At 36.7% G+C, this 16,695-nt stretch overlaps 1 protein-coding gene across 1 annotated transcript; it reads left to right on the top strand.

Moving 5' to 3' along the window:
* The first annotated feature begins 310 nt into the window (after positions 1–310).
* Positions 311–1,342, top strand: LOC110458882 (neuronal acetylcholine receptor subunit alpha-10-like). Its single transcript, XM_021510843.1, has 2 exons — positions 311–846; positions 1,183–1,342. The coding sequence occupies exons 1-2, from the start codon at positions 311–313 to the stop codon at positions 1,340–1,342; spliced, it is 696 nt and encodes a 231-aa protein (XP_021366518.1).
* Positions 1,343–16,695: the final 15,353 nt, after the last annotated feature.

Here is a 16,695-nt window from a genome sequence, read left to right as displayed (position 1 = left end):
TGTAGGAGCCGGTATACATTTGTTATACATTTACATGATTAATGAATGAAATCATTTCTCTTGGATATTGTCCAAAAATACCTTTGAGTACTTTTGTGTAATGGTGAACCGGACAGAACACAAACGAACTGCAGACCTGATTCTGTAATCTGGGAAAATGGATACAAGGCTTCATAAAATGGAGTAGTATGACGAAATGTGCATTGGAATCGAACCCAACGGAACAAAAAACAGCAACATGGAACTTACCTTATTATGTATTGTAATAATGTTCATTATGCTAAATGTAAATGTCGTGACAGCGGAGACCATGGCGGATGTGTCGTCACTTTACACACACCTGCTAACCGGATATGACGCCAGGGTTCGCCCGACCGCCGACGACCAGCATCAGGCGATAAATATGACCTTGACCTTCAGCTTAAACTTCATCAAGACCGTTGATGTGACAACCGGAGAGTTTACCGTTATGGGCAGTGTCACCACTCAGTGGAATGATCCAAGGATGGCATGGACCCCGAGCATGCGCGGAGGGGCGTACAGTATCACTTTGCCGAGACACACTGTGTGGACTCCAGAATTTACTGTAATCAAAAGTTTCGACACATCTGATTCTTTGGGTCACCCGAAGTACAACGTCCAGTTTGTGTATGATGGGACGGCCGTCTGGACGTTTGATGATAAACTACGGGCAGTTTGTAATTATGACGTCTCCGATTATCCGTTTGATGTTCAGACATGCGCAGTTGCTCTGTCACCAGTAGGGATGACGTCATCGCAATTGCGACTCATTATCGCTACGTCGACGGCAGACGTCACAGATTTAGTAGAAAGTGATGCCTGGGAGTATGTATCATCCTCCGTGACAGTAGTAGATATAGAAGGCAGGTTTTACGTTAACATTGAGATCAAAATATCTAGAAATCATGGTTTACACCAACTGATGATTGTGTCTCCGTTCGTAATGTTATTCATACTGGATTTATTTGTTTTACTGCTTCCCGCCGATTCCGTAGAACGTGTCGGATTTGCTATAGTTTGTCTTCTTTGTCTTATAATTTTTTCAAAATCTATTTTAGTTCAGCTACCACCAAATACTTACCCGATTCCAAAAGTTTCAATATGTATTACCGTTGTGTTGCTGGTATCCTCCGTCATCTGTATACTGACGATACTCAACAGACGATTCAATACACGGTGTCAGCGGGAACATGGACCAAAACATCCCAAACATACCTGGACATATGAGGTGACGGATGAAGAAAAACATACAAATGTGACGGTATTGCCATCTAAAGAAGCAACAGAAGGATCAAAATGTGAAGCCAATTGTGATTTATGAAAATGTGAAAATGTGAAAACTAAATTCTGTGTAAAATTGGTGAGATATGAGTGAGAAGAAAATGAGAAGAAAAATTAAAATGAGGAAAAAGCAGGATATTTAGGGGGGAAAACTCCATCAGTTTGTCAAAATGTGGATAACCAAGGACAGAGACGCTAGAGGGATACAGAAGGGTGCTTTAGTTTAGTTTAAACATATATTGTTGCCAAATTTCAGTAAAGTGATTCGGCAGAAGTAACAATAACACTATGAATGCATTTTCATAACCATCTAATAAAATGAAAATATGTAATGTACAATGTATAATATACAGGGCGGATTGCCGTGAAAGTTAGACAAGTTCCTTGTCAGCACTGTGCATGTGTTTAATACTTCTTTGGTAATATAATATACGGATGTAATAATCATAACTAAATAAGATAAGGAGACACAGAGAATGGAAGAGCCAAGGTATTTAGTATTTACTAAAGGTAAGATATTGTTTACTTATCATACACACATGTACATACACACACTCGACATAAGTCTATACACAAATACATGCACTTTAACAGGTTCACACACATAGATACTATCGTTAAACTGATATTATTTATAGCCATGTACGAGATCTTGCCACAACAACAACACCAATGTTAGCCTAGCACACTGTTACATATATTCACCAATGTTAACCTAGCACACTGTTACATATATTCACCCGATCAAACTATTTATGTATCCCGTGCCGCGTTGTCATTCTCCTCATTAAGTCTTCGTTACGTGATCAGTTCTAACGTGCAACGGAAGAAAACCCGATTCCCTTTTAAGCTTTTAACTGAAAATTTCTGGAAACAAATATCGAAAAGTTTAAATAAAGATATTTTCAAGCAAACATTTTGTTTTTATTCTTAGGCACTTTCTACAGAATGGACCCCTTTACCTCCTCAAAATATAAATTGCTATCTTGATATATAGATAAAAAGCTTTGATGTTATTAACAGTGGACCGATTGCTATAAATATGTCATCACGTGATATTATAGCAGAAAGGTTATGCATCACAACCAGTAAGTGTTTTATGTGTGACGTTGTGGTTGCTAGTACGATACGTACCCTGTCACCTTCAGCAGATTTTCTGATAATGTGAAATGGTACAAACGTCAAACAAAAACACTTACATAACCTTTCTACTATTTATACTTACCAACCTAAAGAAAATGTTTAGAAAATGATCATGTGTTATTATTGGGCGGAATTCTTTTATGTAACCTGAAGTCCGATGGTATGGTTTTATAAATAGATAATTGAAGAAAGCGATTCGTGTTCGTTAAAATAGTTTATTGAAACAGTCCAACAAAACATGCTCCAATAATAGACTTGAATTTATGAATCACACAGTGTGTATTAATAATAGATTATTTTATTGTATGCGTGTTAACAATGGGTTAACCTTTCACGTGATCTACCCGTCTACTTAACAATACTTTGTCACATCAAATCAAATTTTTTTTTCGTTTTACAGCGTATTGTGCGAAGCCCGTGAAGGGACATAGTGAAACGAATTTAAGAACCCAGATAACAGACTTCTTACCCGAACTCTCAGTTTAAATATTTTAACCATTTCCCTTCCAAGGCTCCGTGGTTCTGGGAGGGTGATAGGAAACTGTTTGGTATGAATTGTTCGTCACAGTAAAATGCACTCTGTTGTGTATATGAAGTGTATGTATTTATATGTGTGGTAACTATTTTCCAGAAGTAAGAGGAAATGCACAGCACCCTAGACGACAAAGCTTCACATTATCAACAATAAGTAATAACATCAGATACAATATTATCTTTTCAAACGCACAGAGAGGTGGAGAGTTATAAAGAACATATGTATTAAGATTTGTTCACACAGTAAATTGTGAGTATAACGTGTTTCAATATGTTCATTACGTCATATCATTCAGGAAGTTCAAAATGTACTCTTTATATCTATTTCTTCAATTCTGATTCGTTACATTATAGCAGGTTATGCAAACACTTTGAAACAGGATATTTGTTTTAGATTTATGGCATTAATTTTACACAGGATTAGTTTCAACACAAGGTTATTAAATTAACGGCATCGTCCGTCAACTGGGTAAGTAGGTATGTGGTAATTTATCACATGTACAATGAACTGTCAGGTACTCTGTACAACCTATTATGTACATATTCTGAGTCTAGTATCATATCCCTTACTGTAGCTGATGTAACAAACAGTTTTACTGAGTTATAGTACCTGTCGGTATTTTGTCTAGTTAATTACGTACATACTTGACATTCTTTGTCTGGGTTTTTTAAAAATAAAATAATCTTATAAACCTGCATTTGTTTGGACTTTTCAATCAAACAAGTGTTTTAATCATCTTTAAGTAGTGTAAGCATTGTTAAGGTAGAGATAAGTGAAGGAAGCTGTTCGTGTTCGTAAGAAAGTCAATGAAGTCTACAAAAATATCTAATAATAATATTCCACCTCTTTATAAATAACAGCTGCTGATGTAGATCGTTCACATGATCTTCGCGTCTATTCTGCTCAACAATTCATAATAACGTCATATACATATTAAGAGAACGAGTATTGAAAATTGTTCACACCGTTAATTATGCGTATAACGTATTTCTACTCATTACATCATATTATTCAGGAAGTCTGAATGTAGTATTCAGGATATTTGTTTTAGATTTATGACATTGAATTACAGCTATGATATATGATCAGTATACAATAATGGAAAAAATTGTATTCAAATATCTTTACAACTATCTAATTGAAACAAGTGATTCTACTGTTAGTCAACTACTATTTATTTATAATTAAATTGCTAGCAATATGGACCAGGGGAAGGAGCTCAGATTTGTTTTGTGATATTAGCATAGCTTTTGATAGGGTGTGGCATAAAGGTCTCTTACATAAACTCAAAAACGTATGGAATTGATGGCAATTTACTTTTATGGTTTGAAAATTATCTCTCTGATAGATTGCAAAGAGTCACCACTGAAGGTTATCACTCACAGTTTAAGGGTATACATGCAGGGGTACCTCAGGGATCTGTTCTGGGACCTTTACTATTTCTCCTTTATATTAATGACATCACTGACAATGTTTCAACTAATATTAAGGTTTTTGCAGATGACACCTCCTTATATGTAATTTTAAATGAAAACCCAGCACATGAAGCACAAGTTCTAACAAATGATCTCTCTAACAAAACTAAATCTGTAATATTTTCTAGAAAACATTACACACATCACCCTCCAATAACTTTCCAAAACAGTCAAATCACTGACTCAACAGCGCATAAACACTTAGGACTGGCTTTAAAAGATGATGCATCTTGGAAACAACACATTCTGATTATATATGAAAAAGCTTATAGTAGATTAAATATTCTTCGTCACATTAAAACTAAAGTCAATCGTAAATCATTAATTAAAATGTATATAGCATTTATAAGACCAATTTTGGAATATGCAGACATAGTATGGGATAATTGCACTCAACAATCTAAAGAACTTCTAGAATCTATTCAACTAGAAGCAGCTGGAATCATTACTGGCCTTCGATCTAGGACATCTCATATTAGAGTTTATATTAAACTCGGTTGGTAAACTCTGTCAACAAGAAGAAATGAACACAAACACATAAAGATGTATAAAATAATGCATGGGCTGTCACCTCAATACTTACAAGATGTCTTAAATCCTTTCAGTAACAATCAAAACAATAATCCCAATTCCCTCAGACAAACAAGACTGTTTAATCCGCCAATATGCAGAACTAACAATTATTTTGACAGTTCCCCCCCCCCCCCCTCTAATGTGCCGCACAACTAACACCACTGATAATGATCTCTTAAACTCCCCAACTCTTTAAACACAAACTGAATAAAGATATTATTATCGATAATAAGTCAACCTTAATTTTTAAAACTGAAGGTGATAGACGGGCCAATATTATTCTTTGTCAACTTAGAAACTTTTGTAGCAATTTAAATTTTGATTTATTCAATGACCATTTAACTGTCTGTCCCTCTTGTGCTTGCTCTTTTGAGTATGAAACAGTTTCCCATTATTTTCTTGAATGTCCATTGTATAATGATCTCAGACTTACTTTATTTACTTCTGTTGATAATTATGGAAAGCATAACCATATTGATACAAACATTTTTCTACAAGGCTGTCCTGATTGTGATGGACTAACAAACAGACAGTTACTTAATGATGTACAGTTATTTATTGGTAAATCGAGGCGTTTTAATCTCTATATGATCTAACCAGCCATGACCTTATACTTTATACTTTTATACTTTTCTATTCCTATTTCAATTATACTCCACGAAGAAGTAAAAATATTTGGAAAAGATCCTTTTTCAACTTTACCTACTTTTCTATAAATGGTATTCTTCTATGGACATAGGAGTTTTCAGCTGAGCATGTTTGTTTGCTTTAAGATTTGTTCATTCTGTCTTGTTTTACAGTTTCCATCTTATACATTGAATTACACATAGACTAGCTATCTGTTTGCATATACAATTACAATAACTTAACAGTTTTCGGAACTGTGACTAGTGCATATATTTTCACATGGAATTTTAGTCAATGTCTGCCAATATCTGTGTGATTTGATACCTATATAGCTTATATACATTGTAAAATATTATACAAATAAATAATAGCTGTGGAAGTGTTTTGTGTGTGATGTGAGAAGTGTGAATGTATTTGTATTTCAGTTATGTTAATTAAGAAGGAGTTACATCCCTTTAACTTTTTTGTTTATAATTTTCATTTCAAAATTGAAATATTAATTAAATTAAATTAAAAATTACAGAATCTGTTTTTTGAAATATTTTTTTTAACAATATTTCTTATGAAATAGAACCAAAAAAACAATTTTTGGGGTTTCCATGTAATGCTCAATGACTTCCACTCATTTAAGTGTTTCAATATGTTCATTACGTCATATCATTCAGGAAGTTCAAAATGTACTCTTTAGATCTATTTCTTCAATTCTGATTCGTTACATTATAGCAGGTTATGCAAACACTTTGAAACAAGGATATTTGTTTTAGATTTATGGCATTAATTTTATACAGGATTAGTTTCAACACTAGGTTATTAAATTAACGGCATCGTCCGTCAACTGGGTTAGTAGGTATGTGGTAATTTATCACATGTAAAATGCACTGTCAGGTACTCTGTACAACCTATTATGTACATATTCTGAGTCTAGTATCATATCCCTTACTGTAGCTGATGTAACAAACAGTTTTACTGAGTTATAGTACCTGTCGGTATTTTGTCTAGTTAATTACGTACATACTTGACATTCTTTGTCTGGGGGTTTTAAAAATAAAATAATCTTATTAACCTGCATTTGTTTGGATTTTTCAATCAAACAAGTGTTTTAATCATCTTTAAGTAGTGTAAGCATTGTTAAGGTAGAGATAAGAGAAGGAAGCTGTTCGTGTTCGTAAGAAAGTCAATGAAGTCTACAAAAATATCTAATAATAATATTTCACCTCTTTATAAATAACAACTGCTGATGTAGATCGTTCACATGATCTTCGCGTCTACTCAACAATTCATAATAACGTCATATACATATTAATACATATTAAGAGAACGAGTATTAAAAATTGTTCACACCGTTAATTATGCGTATAACGTATTTCTACTCATTACATCATATCATTCAGGAAGTCTAAATGTAGTATTCAGATTTATTTGTTCAAGTCTTAATAGTTACATAGCAGATTATGTAAATCTTTTGAAACAGGGAATTTGTTTTAGATTTATGACATTGAATTACAGCTATGATATATGATCAGTATACGATGACAATTAACTAACGACAGCGCTCGCGAGCCGAGTTGTTTAATGTGCGAAGTAAAAGTAACTGTCAGGAGACCTAGGCAAAGTATTACTTAGTATACCAATACAATACAATACAATTTAAATACAATACAATACAATACAATACAACACTCTGTGACTGGGTCTCTAGGGTTTTGGCCAGACCCCAGGATCAATTATAATATCATAACTGCATTTGTCTCTTTTACCCCAGCATTTTTATATACAGTTTTGAGGTGAGGATCTCAACCGTTTCAAAGTTATGACCCAGGGGTTAAATCTCCAAGGGTGGGGCAGACCCCAAGGCCATCCTGGAACCATATGTGCATTCGTATCTTTATACTCAGCAATTGTATATATGGTTATAGAGTGGGGATCTCATGATCAACTGTTTCCAAGCTCCTGACTAAGAAACTAGGTCCCTATGGGGTTCGGTCAGACCCCATGGTCTATTCTTATATCATGTATCAGTAATAAAACTTTTTGTTTACTATATAAACGCACACCGACTAGAATAAAAGTAAAAACTCGCATACACCGTGGGACCCCCGGATAAACTCAGCCTCCGGCCAAGCCCGATAAAAGAAACAATGCACTGTACCTCACGGAAGCAGAGACGTTTCTCTACTGCCGGGTGAAACGGGTTGTCTGAGACCCGGAGTACAAAACAATGTATACCTCCCTATCAGAACATTAATATACACAATAATTGCACTTCCAAATAATGGAAAAAACAATTAAATTAATTATTTATTCTGAAAAAAAATATCCTACAATACTATTGAATCTTTTTTTATAACTTATTATTATCATAAGCCTTCTTGGCCCCTTTCGATCACCCCCCCCCCCCCCCCCCCCCCCCCACGACACAAAAACATTAGTGAGGAACACTAAAAACACAGATGAAGCGACTGGTGTAGATGGGCTACGCCCAAAACGCCATATAACCACCTTCAACCACAAGGTGACCCCCCCATACCTGTTCACGTCCGATCGGGAAATCGTACCCCGACCGCCTTGGTGAAAGGCGAGTACGTTATCCATCGTACCCCGACCGCCTTGGTGAAAGGCGAGTACGTTATCCAGTGTGCCACCCGACCACCCATAATGTACAGTATCAGATATGTCATAAAACATGTCAACTATTGATGTGTATTTTGAAATATCGTCACAATGATATTTATTAACCCACTCCAATATACCTGTCTCCGATCTCATACATTTTATTTATCTGTCATTGACTCTCTACATTAAAATAATGTAGACGGCTCAGATTTGCTGTTGTTGGAAGCGAGAGTGTGTTCTCATTATGTTTTTTAAATTTTTGTTAACTACAAATGTAGGTGATTTCTTTTAAATTTCATCTGAATGAAATTCTATATATAGAATACAAAAACTTGAAAAGAAACCAGGATTATTGAATGGAACTTGACTTAGTCTTTTCATTTTTTTTTAACCAGAATAGATATGAAAAGACCAATGTAAACAATGACAGCACGATTGAAGGTCGTGCCAGACGTGCGAGTCCTTTTGATGCCGTAATATAACGTGACTAAAAATTTAATTATGAGTACGTATGAGCGTTTGTTTAAAAAAAACTGATGACGTATCGATGAACACAATTCCAAACAGAAAAAGAAGCAACGCATAAGTAATGTTAAATTTTGGGGTACGACTACCGCTTACAAACTGGCTATAAGTTAAATAGTCAGTGTTCAAGGAAGCATAACTGGACCTGGGGAACTGCGGCAGTGGCAGGTAAGTGAGAGAAGAGACAATCTCTGGAATCACATGGACCTGAGAATTTGTTACAGCTTTATTTGTACCAAAGTTTTACCGAAACTAGATATATACCCACAAAACGTGTAATATTAATCTGAACACCTCAGTTCAGGTCCAAATCTACAAAACAGTAGCGGTAACAAAGTCTCAGGTCCCTGTGTCTTCATTCACTGTTGCTGGGATCCTCTGCTTTAAGAAATTTTGTATGAACAAGTTAAATCTAAAACCTTCAAAGCTGGATAGCCTTACTAGTATCTTCATGTTTCCCCTTTATTTATGTACATATATCTAGACATCAGGAAAGGGAAAAAACTTGATACATTTTACACGTACCTAATACTCAATCGATAGGGCGTATTTTAACAAAATCGTTAAAGTTGTTATCATGACAGAAAGGGGCATTACCCCGAAAATGATACGCTTTTAAAATGTTTATTTTGCTTCAAGAGATATTTGTGATAAAATCTATACACACTATTTACATTTAATGTGACCAGCAGTAATAGCAGTATATTTTCTCATGCGTGTCATTGTTAAAAACTACTCATTTTTGTCGGGGAAAGGAAATGTTAGAAATAGACTAACTACATGTGATATGAGGCAGTTACTGAAGATTTGTTTATCCTTATAAACAGCTCTATCTCCGGTCCTCAGAGGATCGTTTTACCGATGATAATTATACGGACATAGATGCATTTTGATACATTGGAAACCGGTGGATAAACAGTGGATTGATCACGAACTGAAATGTAATGACAGAGCTGACATAGTTCGTTAAACATGTCATGACCATAACTGAATTCCATATACGTCTACATGTATGTATTTTTTAAACGTGTTGTAATCCGGTGTAGCGGAACATACAGATTCTGTATCGGAAAATAAACTTAACTTAATCGTTTTCTATTTAAGCTACAAAACACACCATTTTCACTCCATGCTATGTTCGTGATGGTATATTGTTCGTTATATATGAATATTTACATTTACTCTGCATTCTTCCATTGTAATGCTTTGAGAAAGAAAATATGTTGTTATGAGACTATAACAACATTTGCTATTGTAACGTCATCAATCTCTAATGTGACGTTAACAATTTCATGGTAGTCAACACTTGATTTGCCGTTAAAAAACTGTTCGAAATAACTAAATAAAGCAAAACTACTCTATCAAAATGTAATTATTAATAATGATATTTATTATGGTCCTATAACACACTTTTCTATTGCTGACAAACTTAAAGAAAACCCTACGGGTTTTTAACTTTGTCATCAATAGCAATGAGTGTTATACGACCATAAGAACATTTGCTAAAACATGTATTGCTGAAATGTTAAACAAAACTAAATATCACGTCCTTGTTTGCAGGCGGATTACGTCTCATGTGTCAAATAGACAAGTAACGATTAAGATCAGGTTATCTCCCCTGACCCGTGACGCCTACAGTCTGCTAGAATAAAAGCAGGATGTAGTACAAAACGGACAGGTAGGATCGAAATTCACTCGAATCCGCTCATAGAAAACACCCCCTACTTTTGACATATAAACAATCAAAACAGCGCTAACAACAGCGAACAGGTCATCTATCACTCAGGACCTAATAAATCATATATAGCGAAAACATTTTTGACACAGAATTCGGCTCAGGTAGGATCGAAAAGTATGCGACAATAAACTCGAACCCGATAACTCCCTGAAACACCCCCGACTTTAAATTTCAATCCTACTTATGCATAACAAACTCCCAATCCCTAATTACGACAATCCTGTTGTGGTTAACATTCTATCCTAATTCTTTTCTTTATTTTAATAATCCTCCAATAATCTTACTGGTAGAATCTAATCTCCTCAGCCTACTGACAACTCCCACCAACGCACAAACCCGTCACATCCCCCCCACCTGCACCTACCCAATCCTCCTCAGCCTACTGACAACTCCCACCAACGCACAAACCCGTCACATCCCCCCACCCCCCCCCCCCCCTCCCACCTCCCGCACATACCCAATCCTCCTCAGCCTACTGATAAATTTCACAAACGCACAAACCCGTCACATCCCCCCTCCCCCCACCCCACCTGCACCTACCCAACCCTCCTCACCCTACTGATAACTCTCACCAATGCACAAACCCAAATTTTTGACCCCCCTCAGCGATACCAAAACACTGGTAATGAACAACACAAAATCACAAAATAAGGATAGGATATAGAATAGACGACTCCTACCCACCCCCTGAGGGAAGGCAACTTCCCTCACGCCGACAGAACACCATCATGTAGGCGCAAAACCCTTCAACCAACCAACCAGTTATTTTCTAGGGTTCGTAGGTAAATCTAAGAAACAAGACCAGGATGTAAAAAGATTAATTACATGTATATTAGCATCAAGACAAGATACCGAAAAACAAATAAAAAATAATAAATTATATTGGAATTAAATAAACAAAAAAATATTATTAGAATCAAGATGCTGATATCAAAAATATCCGACCTGTTTGTAAATATTCAATAAAATCTCGAATACGCTATTTAAACAAATCGCGTAGTGACACGTTAAGCTGATCATTCTTTTAACTTATTAAGGCCCGAGAACAGGTTTTAATAAAAAAAAATATAATTATCTAAAATATCCCGTATAAAATAATTGAGCTAAATCATACATTTACTTAAGTTTATCAGGGACAACCGGACTCGGAATGTTTAATTAGTGCGTGACGTAAATACACACTCCCAAGTCCTATTTCTTTACTGTTATTTGCATATATTATACAAAAAAGATTGGGCAAATATTGTCCAACTTGTATCAAGCTTTTCTTGAAAGCTTCAATTCACAGTTTGTATTTCTCAAATAAAATAATTGTATTTTTCCTGGTAAAACTACAGATAAAGTCGTGTGGATGAACATCGTACAGCTAAGTGTGTAACTGTAATGTATACTTTATGTGTAGTGCACACAATATATCTTCAGCACAAACACAGACATACACATTTAGGGATATATTAGTCAGGTGGCATCGAACTAGGAGGTACACGGCAAAGGCCCGGTAGAGACCCGCTTCTCGCGCGCAAGCGAGCGATCCTCGCGCGTTGTTTGGCCGAGAGACGACGCTTTCGGCCGCAGAGTGGCCGTTATCCGCCGTTCTTTCGCCGTTCTTCGCGCGAAAGTGGCCGAATGTTGGCGTATTTTGACGCAGGGAGCCGAAAGTAAACGGTCTTCGGACGAGTTAAACGATCTTCGGACGTTCTTCGGCCGACCACATTTGCCTAGATCGGCCGGAGATCGGTGTTTTTGGGGCCCGAATACATAAATCGAGCCAGATCGAAGCCTTTCATCACTTTCTGACCAGCCAGCGAAGGTCACGGACCAACAAGCAGTGGTGGGGCTTGTTGTATCTCTACAACTCCGTTCTGCCATAGCACAGCAAAATGTTATTACACTAGAAAATATGCACGACCTTCGGTAGAGAACGGCAGATATTCGAAAGCTCCAGAGGGCGGGCGAGACAAGGGGACCTTCAGGGGGCCCTCGGACGACCAAGACGACCACGGGCCGACGGTTTTTGATCGGCTACTTTTGTTCAACATGTTTAAAAACAGTAGCCGATCACATTTTCGGTACCCGACCCTCGGGGGACTGGGGCGATCGCGCCAGATCTTCCCCGAAGTAATAGGGTAGTGTTCGACAGTGCTCGTAGGTTCCCGACTATTTTCGCAAAAATGCGGCCGATCGACCAAAAAATGATCGGGTACTATCGGGACCAAAACAATCCTTGGTGAAATGGTCGCTTTATATGAATTTGATTAAATTTGTTTTTTTGTAGTCCGTGTAAATTTCTAATAAAACACATAACTCTTATTATAAGTCTAAAATATCCTAACCTCTATGTCGGCGTAATTCCCATCCGACGGACTGTGTGCTAGTGATAAGTGATAACTGTGCGGTGCTTGATCAGATATTTTTGTCGTCCTTCCACGTGAGTCCATTCTAAATGCTCCTTTAGTAATTCGGTTATCCAGCAGATGTTTTATACAGTGGATTGAATTACGACATCACGTGACTACCTCTACACCTCGTTAAGATCTGGTTACATACATTGTACCTATATCACATACCCGCTAAAGTAGCCTTAGGAATGACGTGACGTAGCAAGAAACGCTCAGCATTTTGTCAGCCAAAGTATCGAACGTGAAAAGTGAAACGAGGTCTACGTCACGTGACAAAGAGTTGTTGTGACCCATGCATGTAGTGCACATTAAGAAGGTGTCTGTTAAAATGCCAAGTTTCAAGTTTCAAGTTTTAGTTTTACACTCACGCCACACGTACACATGAGGTCACATATTACATAATATTTACATTCTGTGTTGCATTTGCCTATATGTCGTTAGCAAACCAAATTGCAGTATATGAGACTGTATACTACACTTTACAGTGATACGGCCAGTGTAGGCATACAGCAGGTACAAGGTAAACAAACATGGCCGCCCGATACTTTCGTTATGAATAGGCCTATAGGCTATAGTCGGAAAACATTCTGGGTTCGTTAGCATTTAGCAATATAGGTCATCGCAAAAGAAACGTGCGACATTATATTCATCTGTCACCCAAATTGCATTCATATCGACTGTATACTGCATCTGGTAACAGTTCAATGCTTAAGTATACAATGATGGACATATTACACACATAATATTACACATGATACAATTTATACAATAACAACCCATTTCAATAATTCTTTTAGCTAACTTAGTTTAGATATCAAGAAGCTTCATTACCCCGATATCAGTCCGAGCGCCGGAGACCCGGGTGCTGTTATTGGTCGAGCATACCTCACGGTATACGTATGCATATACCAAGACATGCGCGTATTTGTCAATTGTTTAATGCAAGAGATTTGAATGATCGGCATTAGATAATGAAAGAAAATAATCCTATCCTCTATGTTAATAAGGTTATGATGTCACATAAAAGAAAAGCATTTATTGCAAAAATATGCACCTTTATCAAAAACAAAATTCTGTCTGTTCCTGCAACTTGCAGTACACAACCATTTGTTTATACCGTACCCCTCTGTATAACCATGCATGATCATTACCGTACACGAAATCTTTGTAATTATGTATCTCTGTATACCATTATAAGTCAAAGGTGTTGGGATAATTAATAAAAAGTACGATACATGTCGCGGTACGTTACGATAAGGTATAAGGTTGCAGTCCTAGGATATACATTGCGCTGCGGTTTTGATAAGGAATAGAAGCAATTTCCTATTATATTTATGTAACCCTGGTAAAATACTAGCCACGTCCTTCCGACTGGGCTGGGGAGAATTTCTCTTTAGCTCATTCGGTAGAGCCTAAGACTAGTAAACCAGAGGTCCCGGGTTAGACTCCTGGCGGAGGCATTGAGAAATAGATGACCCCTGTTACATTTATCAGACATTTGCGGTATTCCAAATGGGTATTATAAATGTATTAGACCAACTTAAGTTCTCAGTATAATATGCTACCAAGCAGCTAAGCTACTTCATATAAGTTTTATATTATACTTTGTTCCAACAGTCAGAAATATTTCCCTTACTAGTATAGGGACCCACCATAGGAACTGCTTGCCGAGGCCGAGGATGAGTTGATCTGACAGGTCCCAACTCATTAGAAAAATAATTATGAATGTTGACTTATAAGGAATGCAACAACTGTTTCGTTACTTGACCACCATGGCAAATGGAACAAAAGAGTAAGCTATAAATAGACATGTATTAGTAGTACGCAATCACCGTTCTTACCAAAACCTTTATCGTTTGTTCAGTGCTTACTGGGTCTCGCTTTTCAATTAACTTAACAACACCTCCTCGTTAACATCTCCAAATCAAATCTTCTTTCCATCAGTTCCCCTAGTGGTTGTAGCGGCAGACGAACACCCTGCAATCGTCGTCATAGTCTTGACAATGTTTGAAAATTAGGTGCGTTCGTTACGTCGCACGTGACCAGCCAACAGTCGTAGAGTAGCAAAAATTAGCGTGTTACATCTAGTAATTTAAGGAGGAAAATAATCCAAACTGCTAAACATACATTCATAGAGAGAGAGAGTCGGGTGACAATGTAAGGTCAACACTAGTGAAACGGTCATGCTATGCAAAGAAGTACTTTTACGTTTGTAATTTGCACTTGATGAAACTTTTATGACAATTTCATTGTATATTACGGTGGTGCATTTAGGGCATGCACAATATTATGTCCTACATTAATCATCTAGAGCGCTCGACTAATTATGTCAAGCGCTAGACATAATTTCTCGAGCGCTCGAGAAAATTAATGTAGAAAATAATATTGTGCATGTCCTAAATGTTCCACCGTAATTCAAAAGTTTTTTTGCCTGCTGATTATTGTTACATGGACAATTTAAAGGTAAGAATAATATCAAAAACAAAGCCTTCGTGACGCACGTGCCTTAGACGCTATCTATTTTGATATCATTTCCAAAAAGTCTATTTTCTCAAAACCAATGTTAGTTTGGAGAAGAAAATTAATTGGAACCCCCTTTGACTCTAAAATATTTGAACAAGGAACGAAGTGTCCCTTTCAGGGTACAGTAACACCTGTTCAAGGGCCTACATGACCTTGATGGTACATGTATTTCGCGTTCTACCAACTTGTATTAGACATAAAAAGTGGATGGTATATATATAATTATAAAAATTAAACAAATATTTTTGTAATTGATATTATGGTATAAAGTACATTGGTATCTATCTAAAAAGTGTCCAGTGCTGTTAGAGTTATCGACAGATTCCTGACGAGAGTTACGAAGGGTCTACTTGAGAAAGTTTTATGATATTCCCAGCGTAACAGGCTCTAAATGGTTACACCCGGAAGTTACGAGCGAAATCGGTGAGCCTAGAAGGGAAAACCCCTCTTAGGGAAAATAAAACTCCAATATATCCAAACGTGGCGTAAATATAGATCTTGTAAAAATAGAAAAAAACCTGTAGATTTCAATCATTGAAAAATCTGTCACGTGTTCAATTAAATATTCCCCAAAGGCATATTATTTATCCGGAACTTATTTTAGATAGAAACTACAGGTGTATGAAACACTTACTGATTGGCTGTTTTAGTTGTGTCCTAGGGCGGTATATATATATATGATGATAAAATTAAAGGTGTATTTAAGGGGGTTCAAAAGAGGTATTCTACGGAGAAGTTCCTGGTCACGTGATAATGATAAATCACGTGACGGCTGACACAACTTTGAAAACATTAGTTGTATCGAATATCCAATATGCGCGTTTGTTACCTGGCTAATCATTTAATCTATATTAGGTAGTTTAGACAGCCCCCTCCCTCCCACAAAAACAAAATACTAAACGTAACACGCGAGTTTGTTTTTGCTACCGTGGTCACGTAATAAACCAGTGTTTTCTACCCTGCGGCTGTTTGTCAGGTCATGTTCGGATGACTATGACGAAGAAAACAGGCTGTTCATTTGCTCCCTCAAGTCCTAGGCCAAAGTGATTGAAATATTTGAAGTTATTACATCGTAACGGCGAGGTATTGTTGCAGTTAATTAAAAACCGTGACCCAGTAAGTAAAAACTATTGAATTAAAAACCTTGAATCAGTCAGTAAAACTCTTTTCCTGGGAAGTTGGGACCCACCAGAGGAGTAGCCTTTTGGAAACAGTTCCCGGTGGGTCCCAGTTTCTCAGAAA

This window comes from Mizuhopecten yessoensis, unplaced genomic scaffold, assembly GCF_002113885.1.
Source record: "Mizuhopecten yessoensis strain PY_sf001 unplaced genomic scaffold, ASM211388v2 scaffold1311, whole genome shotgun sequence".
Lineage (NCBI taxonomy): Eukaryota > Metazoa > Mollusca > Bivalvia > Pectinida > Pectinidae > Mizuhopecten > Mizuhopecten yessoensis.
The sequence above is the reverse complement of the archived record's forward strand: the minus strand, read 5'-3'. Positions and strand labels throughout refer to the sequence as shown.